We start from the raw sequence: 25,160 nt of genomic DNA, 5'->3' as shown, positions 1-25,160 counted from the left end.
AGCCAAGCAAATTAATCAAACAATAGACAACACAAAAATAACTTTACTAAATATCGACTGGGACAAATTAAGATCAGACACCTTTTAATGTAATTACTGATCCAAGATCTACTATTGGTACAAACAAAAAACATTTGGGTTTGGTTGTGAATTTTTTCATGGCACTTCTTTGTTAACAATAATTCTTGTTTTTGCCGCCATATATACTTTACTTCATCACCTAGTGAGCCAGAAACACTTTAAGTACAGTTATAATACAGTTAAAATACTAAAGATATTTTAGGTAGCACAGTTTGAATGATAAGCTTTAAGTACAGTACTAATACTAAATAATACTAATACTAATACACATTACTAAAGAAATAATACTAAATTTTAGGTATCACAGCTTTATTGATGTTATGAGCTAACTACTATTCTTTACAGCTTTTTATAATTATAACAGTGTAATGTAAACAGTAATGTAATGGAATAAGAACTAATAGATATAAACAGTAAAATAGTAATATAAAAACTAATAGATATAAACAGTAATAGAGCAACATAAAACTAATTTCTATAATGAAAATTATTTATCCCAGTTTGTATACAAAGAAACTAAAACTGCTTATTCTATTTTAATATAGTTTTATATCAAAGTTAATCTTCTCCTAGGTAAGTTTCCTTTACCATGGCTAAGGATTCTGTTGTTTTGTTGCTCTGTTTAGTGCATTTTTGCACAAAATAGTATCAGATTGCAATTTTAAATGATCACTAAGGTGAATATTTAAAATAATCTCTGAATGTCTCTTGGTCTAATTGAAAGTATGGCTTTATAAGAAATACCAGCGGATCATCGATATCTAGTTTTTCAAATAGATCTTATTTTATACTAATAGTAGAAAGTAAAAAATAAAAACATTTTTTTAATGGAATTGATTTTAAAAGCTCTTTAAAATCTAGCATTTATAAAACATTCTGTTTTGTTTCTAGAAAATAAATGCTGTAATTAAATTTAAAAATTAAAAAAACTAAGTTGAAATTGAAATTGAAAATGAATTGAAATTTAAACAAAAATTAAATTAATTAAAATTTACTTTTTGTTTTAAGCATTATAAACAGGGATGCGGAGTCCCAAAAAGGACTCTGGATTTGAAAGTCACAAAAAGATTACTTTATCCTAGTTTTTGGTATCCAGGAGCTCTAAAAATATAAATAAGTTTATGGACTACTAATAGGAAAAAAATGAAGACTTTTAGGTTAGAGGAACAATTGTTTCTTGAACCCAGAGTACTTAGGTATAATGGCGGCAAGGACTCTGGGACTTCAGGACTTCGGGCTTAAAAACAATAAGTTTCAAGTCATTAAATTTCATGAACTTTTTTCTTATAGCAGATCATAAGTCAACAATCATGTTTAGTGTTTCTGGACACTACAGACTTGGAAAAAGTAGAGATATAAAGCTAGAGTCCTTTTGGGACTCCGCATCCCTGATTATAAATGATATCATTAAGCTCAAGAAAAAAATTGATAACCTTTAAACAATATTGGTTCTTTAATTAAATTGTTTTTTTACATATTTCATAATAATTCAATTGGTATTCGACTTTTTAAAAAAACCAGCTGTTTTTTTTTACTAACAAAAATGTTTTTGTAAAATTGTTTTATTTCTTAAGTTACTTAAAACAAATTATCTATAAAAATTATCAAATTTTTTACTTACTAATTTTGTTTGAAGAATATTAACTAAAGCTCCTTGGAAATACCTTTTTCCATCAACTTGGAAACGAGATAAGATTTGCATTAACTAAAAAATAATATCAATAGAAATAAAAATAAACATTCAAGTAATAAACAAAAACTAAGCAATATTTAAAAAGAAAAAAAAAAACCTTTTTTAATTTATCTAACTTAATTTAAATAGCTGCTATAATAATAACAATAACTTTATTGCTTAAAACATATGGTTTTTAACTAAAAATAAAAAAGTCAATATTAACAAGTATTGTTGCTACTTATTTCTTTTTTAATTTTTTTTTTATAAAAAATTATTATTATTTTTGAAACTTTTATTTCATTTTGCTTCTTCTGCGTATCTGCAGCCATATTCACTTCTCTCTGTTAAACCTTGTGATAAGCTATTGCCTGGTTATAAGTAAAACAGCAGTTTTTAACGCTAGTAATGAAATAAACTTGTATTCTTATGTCTTGATTTGGTTAACGGCGGAAGTAAATTAAGTCATCAAAAGGCTGTTAATGCCAAAATATAACCCTGCTATATCCTTCAGTTAAAATTGCTATCAGAGAAAATTTCTATAATATTAAGAAAAATAAAAAATTATATCCAATCAAAACAAGCGTAAACTAATAACTCTACTTTTATATTAAATAAGCTATAATATATACCATATCATATTTAAATGATATGGTATATATTATAGCTTAATTTAAATTTTTTTTACAATTAAGGGATAAACCCTTAATTGTAAAAAAAATTTATGTATATAAAATGATACACTTTATGTATTATATTTACATACTTATTAAATTTTTAAATAAATATTTTAATAAAATGTGATGTATTTTGCATATAACTCTAATGCATGCATTGTTACGAATATATGTGCTTGTTAAATACATGTGTGTTTGTATAACATTTGTGTTTATTTATGTATAAAAGCAAACATGCATGTGCTTTAATACACAAAAAGACAACTACATGAATATATCCATACATACATATATATAAAGAGGCTTGGTCAGGAAGCGGGAGCGATCGCTCTCAATTACTGACCACGGAAATAATACTTAGTTGTGAAAAATTGGCCAGATTTTTCATTTGTTTTGAGAACATTTCAAAAAACAAAAACAAAAAACGCAAAAAAAGAATAATTGGACTGATGAGAGACAATAACAACAACAAAAAAATTACAAAAACAATTACAAAAAAAAACAAAAAACTAGGAAAATAAAATATCTTTTAATGCGAAAAAACTTAAAGCAAAATAAATTATACTTAGAACAAATATTTACAAAGCATCGCTCTTTTATAATTTTTTTATAAAATTAGGCATATTTTTTATATAAAGTAACATCTCCAGGTTGCTTAAAAAGGAAACAAACTTTTATTTATCAAAGAGTGTAATATAACTTTTATTTATATATTATCTTATTTCCAGTGCTGGATTAAGGAGGGTTGGGGCTAGAGAGGGCTATGGCCCCAGGCCCATTAAAAGTCAAGAAGACTTTTTTTTAAAGTCATTTTTACGATGTGGCACATAAAAAGGCTTCCAAAATAAAAATAGCCCCCGGTCCCAAAAAGTCTAACAAGATTCTAATAAAACTAACGCTAGTTTTAGTTTTATTTAAGCTAAATTATTTTCTAAATAAAAAATATAATTTTTTTAATAACTATTTTATGCTTCGCGTAGTTTGAAAATTTTAACATATTTGAAACAATTCTTCTTAGTGAGATGAACAAATGAAATAATTAAATCATTGAGTTACTGTAGAAATTAAATTAACTAGATAGAAATCAACTAAAAAGGTTAAAAATACTTTAAGATGAGGAAGCGAAACTGCTTCACAATATTGCTGATGATGTTTAGTGAGTGGGCTTTTTAATTTTAATTAGTATTTAAAACAGAAAAAAGAATAACAAGTTTGTAAGAATGGCAACTGAAGCAAAATTATTGAGAGTTAGTAAACCAAAATTAAAAAACTTTTCTTTATACCTAATAACTTTGTCTATATATATATATATATATATATATATATATATATATATATATATATATATATATATATATATATCAATAGTCAATATTCAAGAGCGATTGCTCCCGCTTCCTGACCAAGCCTATATATATATATATATATATATATATATATATATATATATATATATATATATATATATATATATATATATATATATATATATATATATATATATATATATATATATATATATATATATATATATATATATATATATATATATATATATATATGAAGAGCTCATTTTCAAAACGCTGTAAATCCATCTTTTGGGTTTTCAGTAAATCGAACTTTTCTCCTGCATAAAGAAATTAAGTATTTTGGAATAAGTTATTATTGATTTAGTTAAACATGTACTTTATTAATAAGACTATAATGTCTACTGAAATCGAGCGGTATGAAATCGATGTATATTTTCAGTGGTTATTTTTGTTTTGTTTTAAAACGCTGTATATCCAAGTATTATTTATTAACAAAACGCTTTATATCAATTTCATTAATAAAATATATCTATTAATGAAACATAATATTATTTTATTATGCATTCTAAGATCTACCTTAAAATTTTGTTCTCCTTTAATATAAATCAGCAACTTTTTTTAAACAACTCACAAGTGCAACTATAAAAATATATAAGGTGTTAATGAGTATTTTATCTTGTATTCAATAACGTTAATAAAAAAAACAACAAAATAAATCATGTTATGCTGGAAATTTTTTTAAATATTTGTATCTTGAATTAAACATGTTTACAAAATTCACAGCTAAAAAACATTTAAATCAAATTATGAACTATCTTCTTCACTAAGGCTAGCATTATCTTCAGTGGCATTACAGAGTAGTGTTTTATACATACTAAGTATTCTACCTTCTGCTCCTACAAGACCGAGAAGACGAAAAACATTGTCTTTCTTAGCAAGTTTAACACAGTTATTTAATTCCAAACGTTGCGGTCTAAATGTCTCCCATTTCTTCCGTTTTTTAAGGATACTGTGTGATTTTGGCTCAGAATGGTAACTAAATACAACTACTTCGAGCTTGTCTGAATTTATAAGAAGTTTTTTTTCTTCACTGATTTTAAATGTTTTTTTGCTCATGACATACTTTTTGACTTCTGATTTGAAGTCATGTGCTGACCAATTCTGCCCGTAAACCATGACTTTTCCATGCCGGCTAAGTATGTTTATGTATTCATTAGGCTCAAAAATTTGGTCTCTTTTTTTAATATCTAGCTGAACTCGACCAAACACGCGATCAGCTGGCAGATATGAGTGACCTCGTTCTGGAAAAGTATATGTAATCTGCAGTTTATTAAAATATTGTTTTCTTAGAGCTAGAAGCATACATGTCATATTTATATTTTTGTTCTGGCCATAGCATGCATCAGAAAACAATCGAAGTGACGAGGCGTTGAAACATTTATCTTTTAAAACATTTTTAAGTAGATGTTCTATAGCTGAACAGATCATATTCGAATCTTTCCTATTTTCACACTCCATCCAAGTAAAAAAATATATATCGTTAACAGACTGAGACTTATCACCTTTATGAATAACAACACCAAGGACATAAAAATAAAGCTGTCTAGAATAGTAGGCTTCTCCGATTGATAATTTTGGTAGTACAAGGTTCTCCATCATGTCAAAACAGATAGTGATCTCATTGGGATGAATATAATTGAGAAGACTATAAAATTTTCTGGCTTTCGTTCGATGAAGAATGAAAAAAGCAGTTTTTAATTTTTTTTGGTTATCAGTAATATTTTGGTTTTTCATAGCCAACTTATATGTTTGACATGTAGAGCATGTATCTGTTGCTGGGTATCCAAAAGCTAAATTGAAATGATTCATAAATACCCCATAATAATAATGGTAGCCTACAGTAGCTACAGTATAAGCATTGTTTTTTATCCAAAAAAAGTTCGTACATCCGGTTTACATTTAAATCAGAGGGTAAATATTTACGTCCTGGAGCACCTTTTCTTCCATAATGACTTGCTCTGCAATTAAAAGACTGAATATGGTTTTTAATAACTTCTTTCTTTTCAGAAAAAGCTATTTTCTTCCTGTCTCCTCCTCTATTTTCAGGTCTGGTTGTTCCATGTTCATACCAGTGTCTTCTCTATCAGGTTTTATGGCTGGAATAAATTAATAAAATATTAACTTTTACTCATTAATTTTTTTTAACAAAATATACATTCTATTTCTGAATTAAAAGTAAAGTAATTTTATACTTACACAATACTGAACAAAATGAAGTTTGGCAAACTCGTACTTTAATTCCCTCGCAGCATAAAAAGTACTCAATACTCATATTTCTTAACTTTATTCGATTATTATATTTCACTCTGACTCTTTTAACACTGATTATATTAAGCATTGACAGTATAGTAGCATCTTGTGATACTTTATTTGCAATACTATAGAATTCTGTATGATGTTTTAGCAAATTATCCTTTGTTATATCTCGAGCCTGAAATAAGTCAATCAATAAATAATTATTTTGCCATAAACACAAATTATACCAAGTAATCTTACATTGTGTATAATAAAACTTTAAACTCATAACTAAATTATAATTTCAACATACGAAGATCATTAAATTAAAAAAACTCACTTTGCAGTAACCTGAAACATGATTACATGATATAGTAGGAATTTTTCCTCTGCTTGAATGTCTAAATAACTTATTTTTCTCTCTTGCAGAGCATTGTTTTTTTTTTTTCTCGTGATTTTAACGTTGACACCACACTTTCATCTAAACCATCCAAATCAGCCATCTTTATTATTATTATTTAAATATGACTATTGCGCTTGCGTGGAGTTAACTTTATATAAGCACCGATTGGTCAAAAAAATATACAGCACATTGAAAATAAACTAAAAAAATTATACAGCGTTTTGAAAATAAATAATTTTTAGAGCCTAAATTAAAAAAAAAAAATTAAACCTAATTAATTAGTTACAAACATGACTTAAAAGTATCTAACTTTCTCTTCAAAATTATCCACTTAACGCAGTTTTTTCAAAATTGGCGCTTACCACGTTTTGAAAATAAGCTCTTCATATATATATATATATATATATATATATATATATATATATATATATATATATATATATATATATATATATATATATATATATATATATATATATATATATATATATATATATATATATATATATATATATATATATATATATACATATATATATATATATATATATATATATATATATATATATATATATATATATATATATATATATATATATATATATATATATATATATATATATATATATATATATATATATATAGTCATGGACAAAATTAAGTAACATTGATAAAATCAATTTTAAATATGACTAAAGTAAGAAACATCTATGTTTTTATTAGGAAATACAATGTTTTGTCAGTAACTATTTATTAAAAAGTAATAATATTAAAAACATTTTGTTAAAAAGGGACTAACCTACAAGCAATGTGCTGAAAAATATCAAATATCAGTAAGTGGTGTTAGAAAGATGTGTATAACATATGAAACAACTGGTTCTGTTGAAAATCAGAAAAGACTTGGTTGCCCCCTAAGACTTTAACAAGAACTGATATCCTAATTGCACGGATAGCAAAAAAAAAATCATCAATAACCTCAAGATAGTTTGTTAAAAACCTTAAATTAAATGCTTCCAGTCAAACTATACAGAGAAGGCTTAATTCAAGTGGTTTAATAGACCGTCTTCAGAAAATTAAACCCCTCATTAGTAGTATAAACAAAAAAATTGTTTAGTATTTGCAAAATTGCATATTAACAAGGGTGAGGCATTTTGGAACTCATTGTTATGGTCTAATGAGAGTAAATTTCAAATATTTGGCTTTAAAAAATGACAAAGAGTTTGGCGCAGACCTAGTGATGCACTCTCATCTTCTCACTGGCTCACTAATGGTTTGGGGATGCTTTGCTTCAAATGGTGTGGGAAGAGTGGTAAAATATGAAGGTATAATGACAGGGTAATTGTATATTAATTTGCTTTCAAATAACTTATGCCAATCTGCTAAAGAAAAGAATTTAGATCAAAAATTCTTTTTTCAACAAGACAACAACCCCAAACACACCAGCAAAGTGGCACAACAGTTCCTCAAAAAAAAGTAAAGTTAACATCCTTAAATGGCCACAGCAAAGCCTGGACCTTAACCCTATTGAAAATTCTTGGGCAATTTTAAAATCTAAAATACCTCCTTCAAAACAAACAAATATAAAAGAATTTTATAAAGTTCTTAGTGAAACTTGAAATTCAATTGGTGCTGACGTCACGTCAAAGCATGTAAAAAGCATGCCAAGACGTTTAGAAGCAGTTGTCAGTCAGAAATCAGACATGATATTCTTGCATTTGTAATAATAATTATTGACAAAACATTATACTTCATAATAAAAACTTTGTTTCTTACTTATGTCACATTTAATTTGGACAGAAAAATTGTAAGATAGCTAATTTCATTTAATAGAGCCACTTTTGCAATGAGTTAAAAAGAGTTATAAATATTTTTTTTCTTTTTTAGAATCAAATTTTAAAAAAACATAAAACTTTTGCAGTTATGTAGATCCTGACATAAATAATTTTGTTTTTATTGTTTGAGTTTTAATTTTATCAACAATGTTTAATGTCTTTCTTTAAGACAAAGCCCTGTTGAGGTTGCATGAAACTTTTTTTATTGTATACCAAACATAATTATAAATTATACCAAACATAATTATAAAAATTTTTCACAAAAATTTTTACAAATACATCATACATTTATTTGTGTGTAGCACTTTATATTAAATATTATTTAAGAAATATTTTTGAAACACTGTTAACTTTTTTTGGTTTTTAGAGAATATTAAAATATTATAATTAAAATGTTGAATAAAGTTTTTTGTATGTTTTGTAAAGTTTCATTTTAGCCTAAAAAAACTTCATTTTAAAAGTAAAATAACTATGGAATAATTAGTTGTCAATATCTTAAACAGAAAGAACACAGTATAATGTACACAGTTTTAAGGAATTAATATACACTTTAAACACTAGAAGCATAAAACCTCCATTTTGGAGGTTTTATGCTTCTAGTGTTTAAAGTACAATAACATTACTCAGTAATTAATTAATATACAGACCCTAAACAACAGGATTAGAATACCAATTATTTTCTTCTGTTTTAAAACCGGCCATTTAGATTCTTTTAATTAATGAACACTCAAATTCTCTGTTAGTTTAATGGAGAGATATATACATGCACCCTTGAATATGGCTGCAGGTTGACATACTTTTAAAGAATTTTTTTTTCAAAATACTAGGAACCTGTCCAATGTTTAAGAGCCTTGAGAAACCCCTTAAAAAATTTTTATTTAATTTTTTAACCTAGTGTTTTTTTTAATATATATACATATATACATATGTACATATGTACATATATATATATATATATATATATATATATATATATATATATATATATATATATATATATATATATATATATATCAGGGCTTGTGATGAAGAAAATTGCCGAGCGTGTTATATCACGCTCATAAAATTATAATATGTTGTCAACAAGCACAATTTATGAGCGCTTGGGGTCAGGGCTACCAGAGCGATTATGAAATTTGAAAATTGCGAAAGACTGTTTATAAAAAGCTTTCTATTTGTTATACGCCTTTCATTTGTCAATGTTTGAAGTAGTATCTACAACAGCGCATTTATACTACTTCAACAATTTAGTTTTTTATACTTCCCAACTTTTTGTTTTTTATTTGCGCCAGATCGCTATTTTTTTAAATTATTAATGGTAAAAAAAAAACAACCAAACAAAAACGCAAGTGCTTAATAAGTTCTTATAATAGTGTTGAAGAATAAATTTGTAGCTAAAATTTTTTGCTTTTGTTGTTTTGATATGTATTTAAAACGCTGTTAAACTTAAAATTTAAAATTTTGTTAAACTTAAAACTTTAAATTTACGATTAACGGTTTTCACATTTCTTGATATTTTTTTAATAAATATAAAGAATAATTTATATTCACATTATGTTTCCATGCGCCTTGGTTAAAATAATTAACATTTCATTATTGAAATTAGTTGTAACAACTTCAAACTGTTCATTCATTATGTTAGTGCAAAATGGAAAAATCCTGAAAAAACAGCAAAACAGAAACGTGCAGAAAGCGAGTGACATAATGCTTTTATTTTATTAAAGTACTTTGTATAAGGAAATAAGAATAAGGAAGACGGAGTTTTACTGTTAAATCAACAAGTTTTATCATTACCTAAAAAATTTAATTACAAGTATTTTATAAAAAAACCATATAAAAGCTTATAATTTTTTCTGTCCCAAACTTTGGAACGAGCGTGATTTTATACTCTTGTTATAAGCTGAGCGAGCATTGTTTATTGTGCCTAGAAGGTTTAAAAATACCATTTACAGGCGTGTTTCACGAGCCTGGTATGTTTCACGAGCGCGGCGCAATCAAGCCTGCTTCATTACAAGCCCTGATATATATATTAATATAGATCAAATCTTGAATCATATCACCTAAATATTTGTGAATGGAATTTTGAATCTAAAATTTTTTTTTTCCTGTTTCTAATTGTTAAAAGTTTTTTTTATAAGAAGTCAAATGTCTGAATGTATTTGGTTAGTGATTTAGGGTAACTACTGATTTTAAAACCTTAATTTATTACATAGTGCAGTGGCATGACCAGGAAGTGGATGCAATTAAACTCTACATCTGACTACGCATATAATTTTTAGTTGCAACAACATGGCCATGGCTTTAAAGTTAAGTTTTATTTGCGCATTTCAAAAATGCGCAAATAAAACTTAACTTGACTAACAGAGATAATAACAGGCGGTAGTGATATATTTATAGAGCGCTTGCTTCAAAAGCAAGAGGTTCCAAGCTTGATCCCCACCATGTCCCAGGTAGTACCACGCTCAACTTGTTTCTCAGTGCAGCGACCTTATTCATCAAGGTTTGTATTTCCAAGTTAAAGAGTTGAATGAGGGTTAATACCACAATTAAGTAGCCTCCTCGTTTGTAGTGGCTTTCTTGTCCTTGTTGATACGAATTAAAATCAGTAAAAAAAAAACTTACTAAAAAAAGAAATAAATTCTTAACAAGAAAAACTTAACTAAAAAAAATAAATTATGTTTAGATTTAATAATTTCTAAACTTTTCTCGTTTATAATTTTTTAATTAAAAGTATAATAGAGGGATGAGATAAATAAAATTATAAAAGAGAAGTAAAAACAAAAACCTACAAAAAAAAAATAAAGTACAAACTTACTATTAAGGATCATTTAATAAGGAAAAAAATGTTGCCAGCAGTGTCTATAAAAATGTTTAAAAAAAACTCTGCAATGCACCAGCCCTGTGAATCAGAAGTCTATAATGATCAGTATTCAAACTGCAGCCTAAGTTAAATTTAACAACTTTATATTTCACTTAAGTTTATCTGTTTATTATACTATAATATATACAGATAATAATTGGTCGAATACAGGTTAACTCGAACTTTTTTTATCTCAAACTGTTTTATTTGGACCCCTGAAATCATTTAATTGATTACTATTAAAATTCTCTGGTTGAGTCAAACCTTGGATAATTCAGACTTTGTTAAGTTGAACTACTTTTTTATCCCCATTACAACAATTTCCTTTGGTTAAAACTCAAAGATTTTATATGGGAAATAAAGAAATCAAAATAATTTGATCAAATTTTTTTTTGGAAGTCATTCCATATAAAACAGCAATAATAAAGTAAATAACAGCAGCCTAATTTTCTATATTTTTTTGTTGTATTTAGATCTGAATAGAATAGACCATTAATAGATGTTAAATAATGCTACAAGTATTAATTAGTGTTACAAGATAAATCATAATGAAATAATGTATATTTAATATTTATACTCAAGCATTGAATAAAAAAAATTGCCTTAACTCGAACTAATATCTTAAATCAGTCAAAGATTGACTTAACTGGAATTTGCATTAGCCTAACATTCAATAAGATGATCTATTTACTTTGGTCCCTTACAGGTTCAAGTTATCAGGAATTAACTGTATTATAAACTAATATATAAGGGACATATTACATTCTAAGTGAATTATAATCTTAATTTGTTTTTTTGCAAACTAAAAGCAAGTTTTTATTGATGATTTGTGAGTGGGCTTTTTAATACATTTGTATGATTGTTTTATCTCTGATACGGTGCTTGTTCACCTGTTAGCCATTTTATATAATTGTATTTTTGTGTTTTGTTCGAACCTCTGGCAGAGTGCTCGTCCATTTGTAATTGACTATGTGTATAAGTATGTTTGTGTTCAGTCGCCTGTATGCGACTAATATGTTTATTTAATTATCTGTTTTATTAACTTTGATAATTACTATTATTTAAATTTCATTAAAAATGCTGTTGTTGAAAGTATTGTTTTTATAAAATCAACCGTACAAATTGTTTTAAAAGATTTGCATTTAAATAATAAAAAATTAATCTGTTTATACAATTTACTAAACTTTATATAATTTTTAATAAAACTTACTCAACTTTACATAACTTTAAAATAAAAACTTTTCTTTTTATAAGCAATCAAATGTAAGTTGTCGCTTTACTTAAAAGCATTTTGTCAATATAAAAATATTTGATTACAAAAGATTACAAAAGATGTTACAAAGCCAATTTTTTTAGCGTGTTGAAACTTAATTTTTTCAGACATAAATAAATTTAAATGTTCTTAAAACATCTAAAAAGCTGTGGTTAAGTTGTCACAACTAAATATCATATACGTGGTCAGGAATTGAATGCAACTGAAACCATTTACTGACCAAACCTGGTATAGTATTCATTGTCATCAAAAAATGTCATGTTACATTATGTTACCTTATGTTAATTTTTTTAAATTCAAAATGTTTATATTCTTAATTTTTCCTATTCCCCCTTTTAATTAAAGATACTCAACTTTTGTTTTAATTACATTGTGTACTGTGGGTCATTTACTTTAAATATTATAGAATAAATGTTTTATGAAATTAGCTTGATTCAAATTTAATGATACTTTAAATAGAATCTTAAACCAATTTTACAATTTGATATAAAATTTTGCAGAATATTTATATATGCGTATATATACATGTTGGTTGAAGACTATTGAAATACTTTCAAAATTGATGCTAATTAACCAGTTTATATACAAAAAAGGAATCTTAGTCACACGCTACTTAAATATTTCATCTTTATAGGGATTTAAAACTTATTCAAGTAGCAGAATGTTAGAAAAATAATTGAATGGCCTTGCCATTCAATTATATTTGCCAGAAAAGTAATTAAATGTCAATTTATGTAGAAATTCTTTCAGATATAGGCAGGATTATCAGCATATTTTTGGCTTCTAGAGAGAGACGTTTAGAGTTGCTATTTGAGCCTTAAATAATTGGCTATGGTTGAATAATAATAATTATTAACTTATATTTATAATTATTATTTTGTTAAAACATTTTTACAATTTTTTTTGAACACACAAAAAATTATATTTTAATTTGTCAATTGATTCTCAGGTTACAAGCTATTTGAAGTTGACATATCATTGTATTTTTGCTACAATGAAAAAAAATATTGTACATGATAAAATTCTTTGATTTGGAAGGTTTATCAGAAACAAAAATTCAGAAATTCAAGAAACTTACTTCTTCATTTCCAACTGCGCACCGATGGGTTTTTAAGTTTAAACGTGGTTATACAAGCTATATAGTGAATGTCCAAAAAGTGCAACAACATCAGAAATCATTAAGCAAGTCTATGATACTGTTTATAAAGATCCAAGTTTGACTAAGCATGAAATTACTGAAATTACATACTCAATATTTTACATGGAGATTTACATATAAAAGAGTTGTTCAAAAGGGTAGTGCTGCATTCATAAATAATTCAACAAAAACTGAAAACAAATTTCTTATTGTAATTTGGAGGGTTTCAGGCAGGATAAACCCAATTTTGTGCTTCATTATATACAACTATGAATGACACTTGGATCTACCCTCATAATCCCAAACTGAAAGAAAAATTTTTTACAGTGAACTAAAGCTGGTTCTTCACCTACAAAACAGGTGAGGTCAGAATGGTCAACAAAAAAGGTTATGCCATGAATTTTTTAGGATAAAAAAAGGGGTTTTATTGATTATCTTAAAAAATATAAAATAATTAACTCTGAATATTATTATTATCTTATGGACCAGTTGAATACAAAAATTAATGCAAAAGGATCTAGTTCACAGAAGAAAAGATTCATATTTTAAGAAAATGCAAATGATCACAAAAGTCTTTTTTAATTGGTTAAATTGAATTAATTACAGTATATTGAATAACCATCATATTCACCAGGTTTGGCTCCTTCCGACTATTACATGTGCAGAAACTTAAAATAATTCCTTCCTGTAAAACATTTTTTGTCGATTGAAGAAGCTATTGTAGCATGGAACAGTATTTTGCAGAGCTTCTGAAAAATCACTATAGAGGTGCTATAAAATTATGGGAGGAACATTAGAACAAGTATGTTCAAGTTGAGGGAGAGATATATATATACAGGGTGCGTACGGTATTTGAGGATATCCATATATGTGACTGTAATTTACAGAAAAGAATTTTTTTTCTTTTTCTTTTTCTTAGATCATCAATTGAGGACTATGAAGTACCACAAGAAATGAAGAGACATGCAGTTCTCATTGCTATATGCACGAAACACACCGATTTAGAAATCTTCAATTTTCTTAATTGCATCCGATCATTTGTACATCATAGGTTCGTCATGAATTGGAAGCATCAGCTGGCGATGTATAAATTGTTGAAGAATGCAAAAGACATGAGGAATGTTCAGACACTACTAGATACACAATAAATACACAATTTGTCCAACAAGTGCAAGAGATCCTTCACAAAAGCCCTTCAAAGTCCATGAGGGTCATTGCAAGTGAACTTAATGTCTCTGAGGGTCTAATCCGTCAAGTTGTCCTAAAGACCTCTGCTATAAGTCTTACGTTATATGCAGAGGACAGTTTATGTCTGCACAAACTCGGAGCCAGAGACTTATTTGAGGAAAACGTCTCTTAAATAAGCTTCAGCATCCTGTAGTTCCTGACATGTTATGGTTTTTTCCTGACAAAAAAAAATTTTGATCGAGACCAAAAAGTTGATTGGAGAAAGGACAGGTGGTTATGCTCAAATCCTACAGAGGTTCCCCGTGTTATGCACACTTCATGTGCATAACACGGGGAACCTCTGTAGTTGCGGTTTTCCATGACTGTCATGGTGTTAGGAGTTGCAAGCAACAAAGAATATGTTATGCTTCCACACTTCTTTCAACAGGGGCTTTGGGTGAATGCTGCCGCCTACATAGAGGTTTTAGAAACAGTTGTGAAGCCCTAGATCGATAATATATATGGGGACAGATCATACGTATTTCAGCAAGACTCTGCTCCTGCACACAAAGCCATGACAATGCAAGATTGGATAGCCAAAAATTTTTATGACCACATCATCCCAAACTTATGGCCACCTATCTCCCTGGATCTTAATCCCCTTGATTATTACATATGGGGTGCAGTTGAGCGAGAGACCAATAAACATCCCCATAATGCTATTTCATCGCTGAAGGATGCTATAACAACCACAATGATCAACACGAACAAAGAGCATTCAATTCGGGCACGCAGTCGTTTCCGATCTCAGATTGAGTCTGTTATTGTCGCTAATGGGGATTTTATTGAATAATTATATAGTCTAAGAGTCAATTAATGTTATGTAAAAATGTCATGGAATTATAATAAATTTTGCAAAAAATATGAATAAATAAATTTTAATATCATTTTGTCCTCAAATACCATTCGCAAATACTCTCTCTCTCTCTCTCTCTCTCTCTGTGTGTGTGTGTGTGTGTGTGTGTGTGTGTGTGTGTGTGTGTGTGTGTGTGTGTGTGTGTGTGTGTGTGTGTGTGTGTGTTTATATACACATATATACATAAATAAAAATATATATATATATATATATATATATGTATATATATATATATATATATATATATATATATATATATATATAATATGTATATATATAATATGTATATCTATATAATATATATACAATACATATATATATAATGTATATATATATATATATATATATATATATATATATATATATATATATTTATATATATATATACATTTATGTATATGTAATATATTTATATATATATATATATATATAATATATATATATACTTATATATATACATATTTGTATATATGTAATATATATATATATATATAATATATATATATATATGTATATATGTGTGTATATATATACGTGTATATATATATATATACATACATATATATATATATATTTATTTATATAAATACATACATATTATTCTATACGATTATTTATATACTATTGTGCATGTTACAGTTTTATGGTTAAGTTTAAACCAATGAATCCTTTATTTTTTTGACAGATGTTAATTTCTTGCATCTTTTTGAGTTTCATATGCTTTAATTGCAGTTTTATAAAAATAATTTGCTAAGTCATATATTATTGACATTTAAAACATCTGTTAATTAACTCACTTTAAAACCTAATACCTTATTGCCTTGTGAACAATATTAATTTTTATAAAACTTTGTAATTTTTTTCACTTTCACTAAACTCAACATTTTTTTTTTCACTTCACAAAACTCAAAACTTTTTTTTCAAAATAAAACTCAAACAACACTCAGTATGTTTGAGTTTTGATTTGTTATTAGCATAAAGATTAACATGTATTTATAAGATTAACATTTATAGTCTAATTATACATACCTTAAGTTGTGTAGCTATAATTTCTTTATCATCCCACTCAACAAAATAATCAGGTAAAATTGATTTTATAGTTGACAAAGTCTTTGAAGTTTCTTTATGAAGAGCTTGAAGTGTGTCTTTCTGATCAATGGATTTGTAAAATGTTTCAATGCAATTTAAGATAATTGATACAAAATTGAAACTGTAATCAGGAAGCCTAATCTTTTCAAAAACTTTTAAGAGCATATAAAACAGCGCTTCAACTACATGTGCTCTAAATATAAAACATCGTTTCAACTATATGTGCTCTAAATTAAACATATATAACATAGCCTCAACTACATGTGCTTTAAATTAAACATGTAAAATGACTTTGCATATTATATAAAGCTAAAAAAATGTCAAAATATTTAAATACTAAGACATACACACAATTTTTTTTGTCATTGTTGACAAAAACATTGGTGACAGAATCAGACTTAATGCTCCAAAAATGCACCTTCAAAAAGGTGATAAGTTTATGCTTTTAACTCACATTTTTTATTGTAAATTTGCATTTCCAAATGTAAATAAATTTTAGGAGTGTACAATTTTAATATTTTATTGAAACAAATAAAAATTAGGAATAGACAAATTAATAATCTCTTGTTAACTTAAGAAAATAATATCTAATAATATATTTTTATTAGCAACACACATAACTACATATATCCATTATGTAATGGAATAGAAGATCGGTAAAATGTTAAAAAAATTATAAAAAAGAAGAATATTTAATACTCATCATCTAGAATAAAACACAAATTTTATTCTTTCTGATAAAAATATATATTCCATATTTGCTCCATCAAAAAATGTTGCAGAAATAATCTTATTTATCAAACTTCATCATTCTTTCAATATATTACGAAAGATAGACAAACACACACAAACAACTTCTGTATAAAAAAATTAATAAGTTAAAAATCACATTTATTTCTTTAAAATCTATTTCTTCTAAAAAAAATATATATATATATATATAACAAACAAATAAAAACCTTTTTTTGTCAAACACTTAACTTTTATTCTTTATCTATTACTGACAGAGATAATTTATTTAAACAACTTTTCCTTTAATCATCTTTCTTTGAATTTAAATAGTTAAGTCAAAGACAAAATTAATTATCCTTCTTTCTCATCGTTACTTGAATCATCTTGAACACAGCCACACTTAACCCCTAGTTTAACACCATAAATATTACACTTAAGCTGTCTAAAACAATTTTGATATTTGAACATTTCAAGTTTTTTCTTTTTTTTCTAAAATATGGTTTTAATAACAGTAAAACTAATTAGAATTTTAACCTTTTGCAATTTTTTTAAAATGCACCATTTAAGTATTTTTGTATTTTAAATCTGGTGAAATAAAATTTTGATTTTAACTTTAACTTTAATGTTTTTTTAGCTGAATTAAAACTTTTGTTTAAATTTTTTAATAATTTTTTTATTTATTATTTATTTTATTTTTTTTAATGCATTATTTATGAGCATATATATAAAGGTAATAAATCTATTTAAAAAAAAAATTAAATAGATTACTTATTTAGGGAACAAATTTATTAGAAAAATGAAAAAAAATAAAAAAAAGTATAAATGAATAAAATAGTATAGATAAAATATAATAAAAACTAGATCAATATAATATAAACTAAATAAACTCAAAAATCCATTTAATATCTTTTCTTTATTTTTCTCAAGTGTTTAAATGGTTTTAAAAAATGTTTTATTAAATTAAATTTTATTTAACTTGATATATAAGAAAAAAAAAATTTTTGTTAAATAAAAGTTGACATAAGTTCCAAAGATTAAAAATAAAAGTTGACATAAGTATCAAAGTAACTTTTAAATGCAGCAATAGCATTTTACTCCAAACAAAATAAAATAAATATTGAATTTCTTAAGGGCTGAACAATGCCTGAACAACAAATTCACACATTTTTACAATACAGTAATTAAATATTATAAACTTTTTTATCAATTTAAAAAATATATACGTATATATAAAAAAGGGTCTAGAATAGCCCCTGCAAGCTACACCACCAACAACTTTTGGAGTTGGGTATTAGTATTAGCTTTACAAAATTTGTCTTTTGTGTATTCATTTGAAGAACAGCAAAACAATTTTAAAAATGGTGTACACTTTAACTATCAACAGCTGCAAATCATCAAACAGTTTAATAGTTGAGTCGCACATATTGCAACTTGAAAAGCACTTGAAAAATCTTCTTCATCATCGTTAGTTGTGCTTGCATCATCATCAGTACTCATATCTTGGTCATCCTCATCATCATTTACATTGCTACTCTTGTCAATGCAAGCTTTAAAAAACCATTAGCTTCTGCTTTGACAAAAGCTAATGATTTTTTGTACAAATCCTCTTGCATATCTAGGTAAATGCCATGTACAATGCAAAACTGTTGATCACAACTGCTTAAATGTTCACCCTCATATTACAGAAGCGAGAGACTGAATAAGCGTGAATTGGCATAAGTGCAAAGCAGTTACAAAAACTGGCATAAGTGCGCCGAATAAAATTGCAAATATTGACATAAGTGCAAATTGGTATTTTGCAATTATGCCAATTCGCATTTATGTCAATGTTTGCAAATTTGGCACACTTATGCCAGTTTTTGCAACTGCTTCGCACTTATGCCAGTTCGCACTTATGCCAATGTTTTCAAACTCTTTTGGCGCGCTTATGCCAATTGGCACTTATGCCAGTTTGCACTTAAAAAATTCGCGCTTATTCAGTCGTCACTACAGAAGCTCCATCAGTAGTAATGCCTACAATGTCTTTATCGTAATTCAGCATAAACTGCACCAACACTTTTGAACTCAAAGAAGGCAGTGAACCAACAGTTCTAGCTAATGCAAGACTTTAAAACCTATGATTTAAATGCTTACATTTAAATATCTGCAATTTTTAATTGATCTACCCATCAAATGTCTACTCAATGCAAGTCATTGTATTTAGATATCAGAGAACTAGAGTATGACTGTCTTTCTGATTGTCACTTAGCTACCATATTTCTAACTGTCATTGCTAGTTTTGGAACAACAAACCTATGCACTTTTAACAATCTTCTTAATTCAGTTAATGCAACAGATACACTGAAGAGTAATTTCTCAAGGAGAGTCAATCTAGAAAAAAATGGTGGCAATGATTTATAATGATTTTGAAAGAAAGTTGTGATCAGAGGATTGAGTTTTTAAGCTTTTAAGGCAACGGAGCCCATGCTGCATCTTAGGGAAATTTTCTCTTTAGCAAGTTGATTTCATAGTTTTATTTGTCTTATAATCTTTTAAGCTATAACAATAACTATTTGTAGTGACGAAGACATAATTGAGTTTCAATAAAATAAGTTAAGTTTGAAATTAGTGTATAAACTATTTAAATAATAAAGAGTCAGCAAAAAATAAATTTAGACAAGAACAATTTTTATTGGTCAGTAACTGGCCAATTTTTAGGACTGCATAAACAGTAATGCAAAATATTAAAAATGCTGAGTATCTCAATTTAGTTATGAAAAATCGATTTTGTTTTTAGTTAAACAAGCATCACTTTCTAGGCAAAATTGGTAAAAAAAATACCCAACTACCTGTATCAACCCAACCCAATATAAGTATCAAAAAAAAGTTTGGTAATAACAATATTAGGGTAATGGTACTACCAGTATAGGATGAACTAAACTATTTTTTAATTTATAATAATTTAATAAATATCAAATTTTTAAAAAATTAAAATTACAATTAAAAAACAACCTTTTCTTTTCTTTTTTTGGAATGATTGTCATTAATCCACTTAAAAATTTTTGAAATTCATTCAGCTAAAATGACAAAAAATTATTTTTTTTCAAGTTGTTTAAGAACAAAATCAAAGAATAACAAAAAAGACAAAATAAATTAAGTCTTTTTACAGCTCATGTTACAAAACAATAAGCAATAAAAAAAAATTATACTTTTTCTAACAAACCTCCAACAAGGTTTCTAACAAACAACAACCAATCAAAAAAGTTCAAAAGCATGCAAGAAAACAGAAGTAACGAAGAAAATGCTTTGAGAAAATAGTTCAAATTAAATATTATAAAAAGCTTCCATAAGTAAGACTGAAACAAATATTGATAAGAATTATAGAGATAACGAGAAAAAAAAGTATTTATATGTAGAAAAGGCAACTTTATTACAATAAGATAGAGGTTAATTATAAAAATATTCATTGGGCTTTAATATTTTGTCTAAAATTAAAAGAGAGAGATGTAGAACTAATTTATAAAAATGATAGAGATAATTTGCAAAAATTATAGAGAAACTTTGCAGAAATATAAAATATACTTGCAAAAACATAAGAGATAATTTGCAAAAATATGAGATAATTTGCAAATATATGAGATAATTTGAAACATTTTTGCAACAAACTTGATGACATTATATCAAAGAGATATTAGTAGAAAATCCCAGAAGAATATAAAAGATGAAAAGATTTTAACAAGAATAAGTACAAAGATAATTCAGTAAACACAAGGCATGTTTTAGAACATTGAATAATTTATTCAATAAAGCAATGATAACAATATTCAGGTTGGTTGAAATGTTTTAAAAGCAAAAAAAAAAAAAATACGTATTTTTTTAAAAAGTTAGTTTTTTTTTATTTATTTTAATCTCCCTCAACATGAACTTATTCCAATGATCCTACAATAATTTTATACCATCTCTGTAATAATTTTTCGAATACTCTGCAAAATTCTGTTCCACAGCTACAATAGCTTCTTCATTTCTTCATTCAACTATAATACTTATAATACTTGTTTATAATATCAAGTTTAATAATATTAAACAATTATAATACAGTTATGGTGCTAAGTCAAAAAGTGTTTTAAAGGAAAACTTTATAAGGAATCTTAAAAAAAAAATTAGACATTACTTTAAAAAAAATACAATTTTAAATAAATGGCCTTAAAAGTGTTTAAACTTTATTGTTTTTATTTAATTTATAGCGATTATGTTTATAAGCAGTTTTTTTTCCAATCTTAAGACTTATTGTAGTTTTATTATTATTTAAATAAACACTACATGTTAAAAAATGTAAGTTGAATGTCAAAAAGTTTTCTTTCCAGCCAAAACCAAAACCTTTAGTCAGTACTTAAGGTATTTTAAAATATGATAAAAGTTATGAGTAAATATGTGGTCAAATTATGTTTTGAGCAATCAAATAAAAAATGAAAAGAAATTCAAAAGTAAAATAAAAAAAACTGTATATGCTTAATGAGTCAAAAAATCAAAAGTGGAAATTGGATTGGTCAAAAAATATCAGTCTTAAAACTATTGTATGCAAAAGATAACTTACAAAACCTTATGTTATGAAAAAAACATAAGCAATATCTATTTGAATATCCATCATTTTTATTATGAGAAAAAACAAATTTTCATTTATTTAAGGAACAAGTTGAGGTTTTGAATGATGCCTTTTTTTAAAGTAAGCATTCATTTTGTAAGCAAAATACCAGAAAAATGAAAATAATACAATAAATAATAAAGATGAGATCCAGCCCCACCAAACAAATACCAACCCACTTATGTTTTAGTATTGATTTTGTATTTACATTCAATCTATAATTTTCGATTATTCTTACCTCTTTTTGACTTGCCGATGAAAGACGGAAGGTTACCATATTAACTAGAAGTCGTTCCTTAAAATATCCAGTATTTAATGCATAATGAAAGTGTTGTGGTTCCATTAAATAAACAAGACCTCTTTGCAGTAAACGATCTTTTTTCAAGCTGTTTTGGATTTTATCCAAGTTATTAAAAATTTCTCTGAACAAAAAGAAAAAGTTAAAAGAATTAAACTAAACTGAACAAAAATAAGTGTACACCACAGTAAATTTACCTAAAAACTAAATCAAAACAACCAGTTAAGTTACTACAGTAACTTACAGTTACTCAACTATTAAATTTACTTAACATACTCGAAGACTCTAAAACAAAAGTTAGCCATACAAATATTTCTATTTGTATCTTATATGACATAATATAAGCTTCTAACTAAAAATTATTTTAACAAGAAATCTCGAATAGAATATGAAAAACGCAATACTACTTTTTTAGATTTTCATTTTACTTAAAGCGATGTCAAGATTAAACATTTTCTATGAATAATAGATCAAGAAGAAATAAGTTATAAAAAAGAAATAAGTTATAAAAAAGAAATAAGTTGCTTTGATCTTACTTGCTTGGTGTATAAATATAGCATGTTTTTGCGCAAATATGAAGTTTAAAGTTTTATGACGATAATGTTTTAATTTATTAAAAAAATAATTCCATTTATTTAACTTGTTTTTATTTAAATTGTTTAAACACATTTTATGTTATTAATGTTATAAAAACTAAACTGTATAAAGCAGCAATACAAACAGTGTCAAAAAGTAAATTTACATTAACACAAGCTCTTTATGTTGTCATAAATTAACTCTTCAGTTTGTTTTATATAGAGATTTTTACAATAACAATTCAATACTGTTTCAAAATAACACATTTTATTGTCAGCATGAACGTATTAAATAATTTTCTATAAATAAATAATGGGGTTTAAATATTTTACCGTTTGCATTTTTACTTTTACTTTTACTATTTTAAGTATTATGTTAAGTAAAAACAAAAAGTATCGTAATAGTATTAATTATGTTATTGGCTCATTACATTATAACTGCAACTTAAACTTTAATAGCAACAGTAACTTATACTATTTTAAAATCCTCCAAACAAGAAAATTGTAAAATAATATTTAAAAATGAAAGATTATATGTTTAAAAAATAACAATTACGAACTAATGTAGAAAAAATACAATTTTATACTAAAGGCACCCGCCCCTCCTTACAGCTAAGCAGTGTCAGGGATTAGGGGAGGGGGTATAGTGGTAAGAAATATTTTTTTTTTGCGGTTAGATTTTTATACATTAATTCGAGCCCATTATATATATATATATATATATATATATATATATATATATATATATATATATATATATATATATATATATATATATATATATTTATATATATCTATCTATCTATCTATCTATCTATCTATCTATATATATATATATATATATATATATATATATATATATATATATATATATATATATATATATATATATATATATATATATATATATATATATATATATGTTTATATCTATCTATCTATCTATCTATCTATCTATCTATATATATATATATATATATATATATATATATATATATATATATATATATATATATATATATATATATATAAATAATATATATATATATATAATATATATATATTGTATATACATATATAAATATATAAATATAACGTATATATACATATATAAATATAACATATATATACATATATAATGTATATATATATATATATACATATATATATATATATATATATATATATATATATATATATATATATATATATATATATATATATATATATATATATATATATATATATATATGTAATGTATATATATATAAAATCTAAATATAAAAAATACAAATTTTAATAAAGTGTTTTAATATAACTTTATTTTTAACTTTGTTTAAACTTTATTTATTTATTTTTTTTCCACATCAATATTAGATAGTATTAAGATTGACTATATTTTGATGTTCAGGCAATGATGAATAAACTGGATTGTTTTTAATAATTAGATTGCTTGCAATAATAAATAAACCAGATAGCTTTTTAATTTTTAATTTTCTTCATAAATTAAATTTTAATTTTCTTGATATTTTGATTTTTTAAACTTAATTCAATTTTTAAAAAATGTTTTCTAATAAAAAATTGTAGGAAATTTGTTAGTGAAAAACTGTTTGAGCGTTTTTTTAATTAAAATTTGTACTGTTATCAAAATGTTTGTGTGTTAATAAAACTATGCACTGTTAACAAAATGTTATTCAAAAAACATACAAAATCAATTTCCTTTTTTGCATGTTTATAATATATGCTGGTAATCCACAATTAGACTTGTCAAAATCTTGCAACTTCAAATTATTCTTATTTTCTTCTGAAAGAATATGTATCATAACAACTGGATAACACCAAACATGAACCATATAATTGTTAATAACATCCGATTTTGAAAACCAATATTCTAGCAAGGATTCAAGTGATTTCTTTATCATACTAAAAAAACATACATTTATATAAATAAACTAATAATCAATTTTAACTTACTAACCCAGTAAAGCAGCCATTGCACAGAATTGTTAAAATTATATTTAGAAAATCTCTGTATGTTAAGCATATTCTTGTTAAAACTATGAAAAGAGTGCAAACTATTTTACTTAATATTTCATTTAATTTACAATTATTTAAAACTGTTATTAGCAACAGATAGCAAAATGTAAAAATACTAATTTTTTGTATCCTTGTATTGAACTTCAGTGTATTTTTGTATTGTTTTTGTATTTGTTGTTTGTAA

At 25.4% G+C, this 25,160-nt stretch overlaps 1 protein-coding gene across 2 annotated transcripts in view; it reads right to left on the bottom strand.

Moving 5' to 3' along the window:
* The window catches only part of LOC136071981 (E3 ubiquitin-protein ligase rnf213-alpha-like), a 213,293-nt gene that overhangs the window by 130,853 nt on the left and 57,280 nt on the right, over positions 1 to 25,160 (bottom strand). For both annotated transcript variants that reach the window (XM_065818859.1, XM_065818860.1), the window contains 5 exons: positions 24,647 to 24,862; positions 22,305 to 22,488; positions 20,437 to 20,501; positions 16,654 to 16,906; positions 1,703 to 1,786 (listed from right to left, as the gene is read on the bottom strand). In XM_065818859.1, the coding sequence (XP_065674931.1) occupies positions 1,703 to 1,786; positions 16,654 to 16,906; positions 20,437 to 20,501; positions 22,305 to 22,488; positions 24,647 to 24,862 (802 nt within the window). The remainder of the gene's footprint in view (positions 1 to 1,702; positions 1,787 to 16,653; positions 16,907 to 20,436; positions 20,502 to 22,304; positions 22,489 to 24,646; positions 24,863 to 25,160) is intronic.

Source organism: Hydra vulgaris, chromosome 15, assembly GCF_038396675.1.
Source record: "Hydra vulgaris chromosome 15, alternate assembly HydraT2T_AEP".
Classification (NCBI taxonomy): Eukaryota; Metazoa; Cnidaria; class Hydrozoa; order Anthoathecata; family Hydridae; genus Hydra; species Hydra vulgaris.
This window is presented reverse-complemented; position numbering and strand designations above follow the sequence as displayed.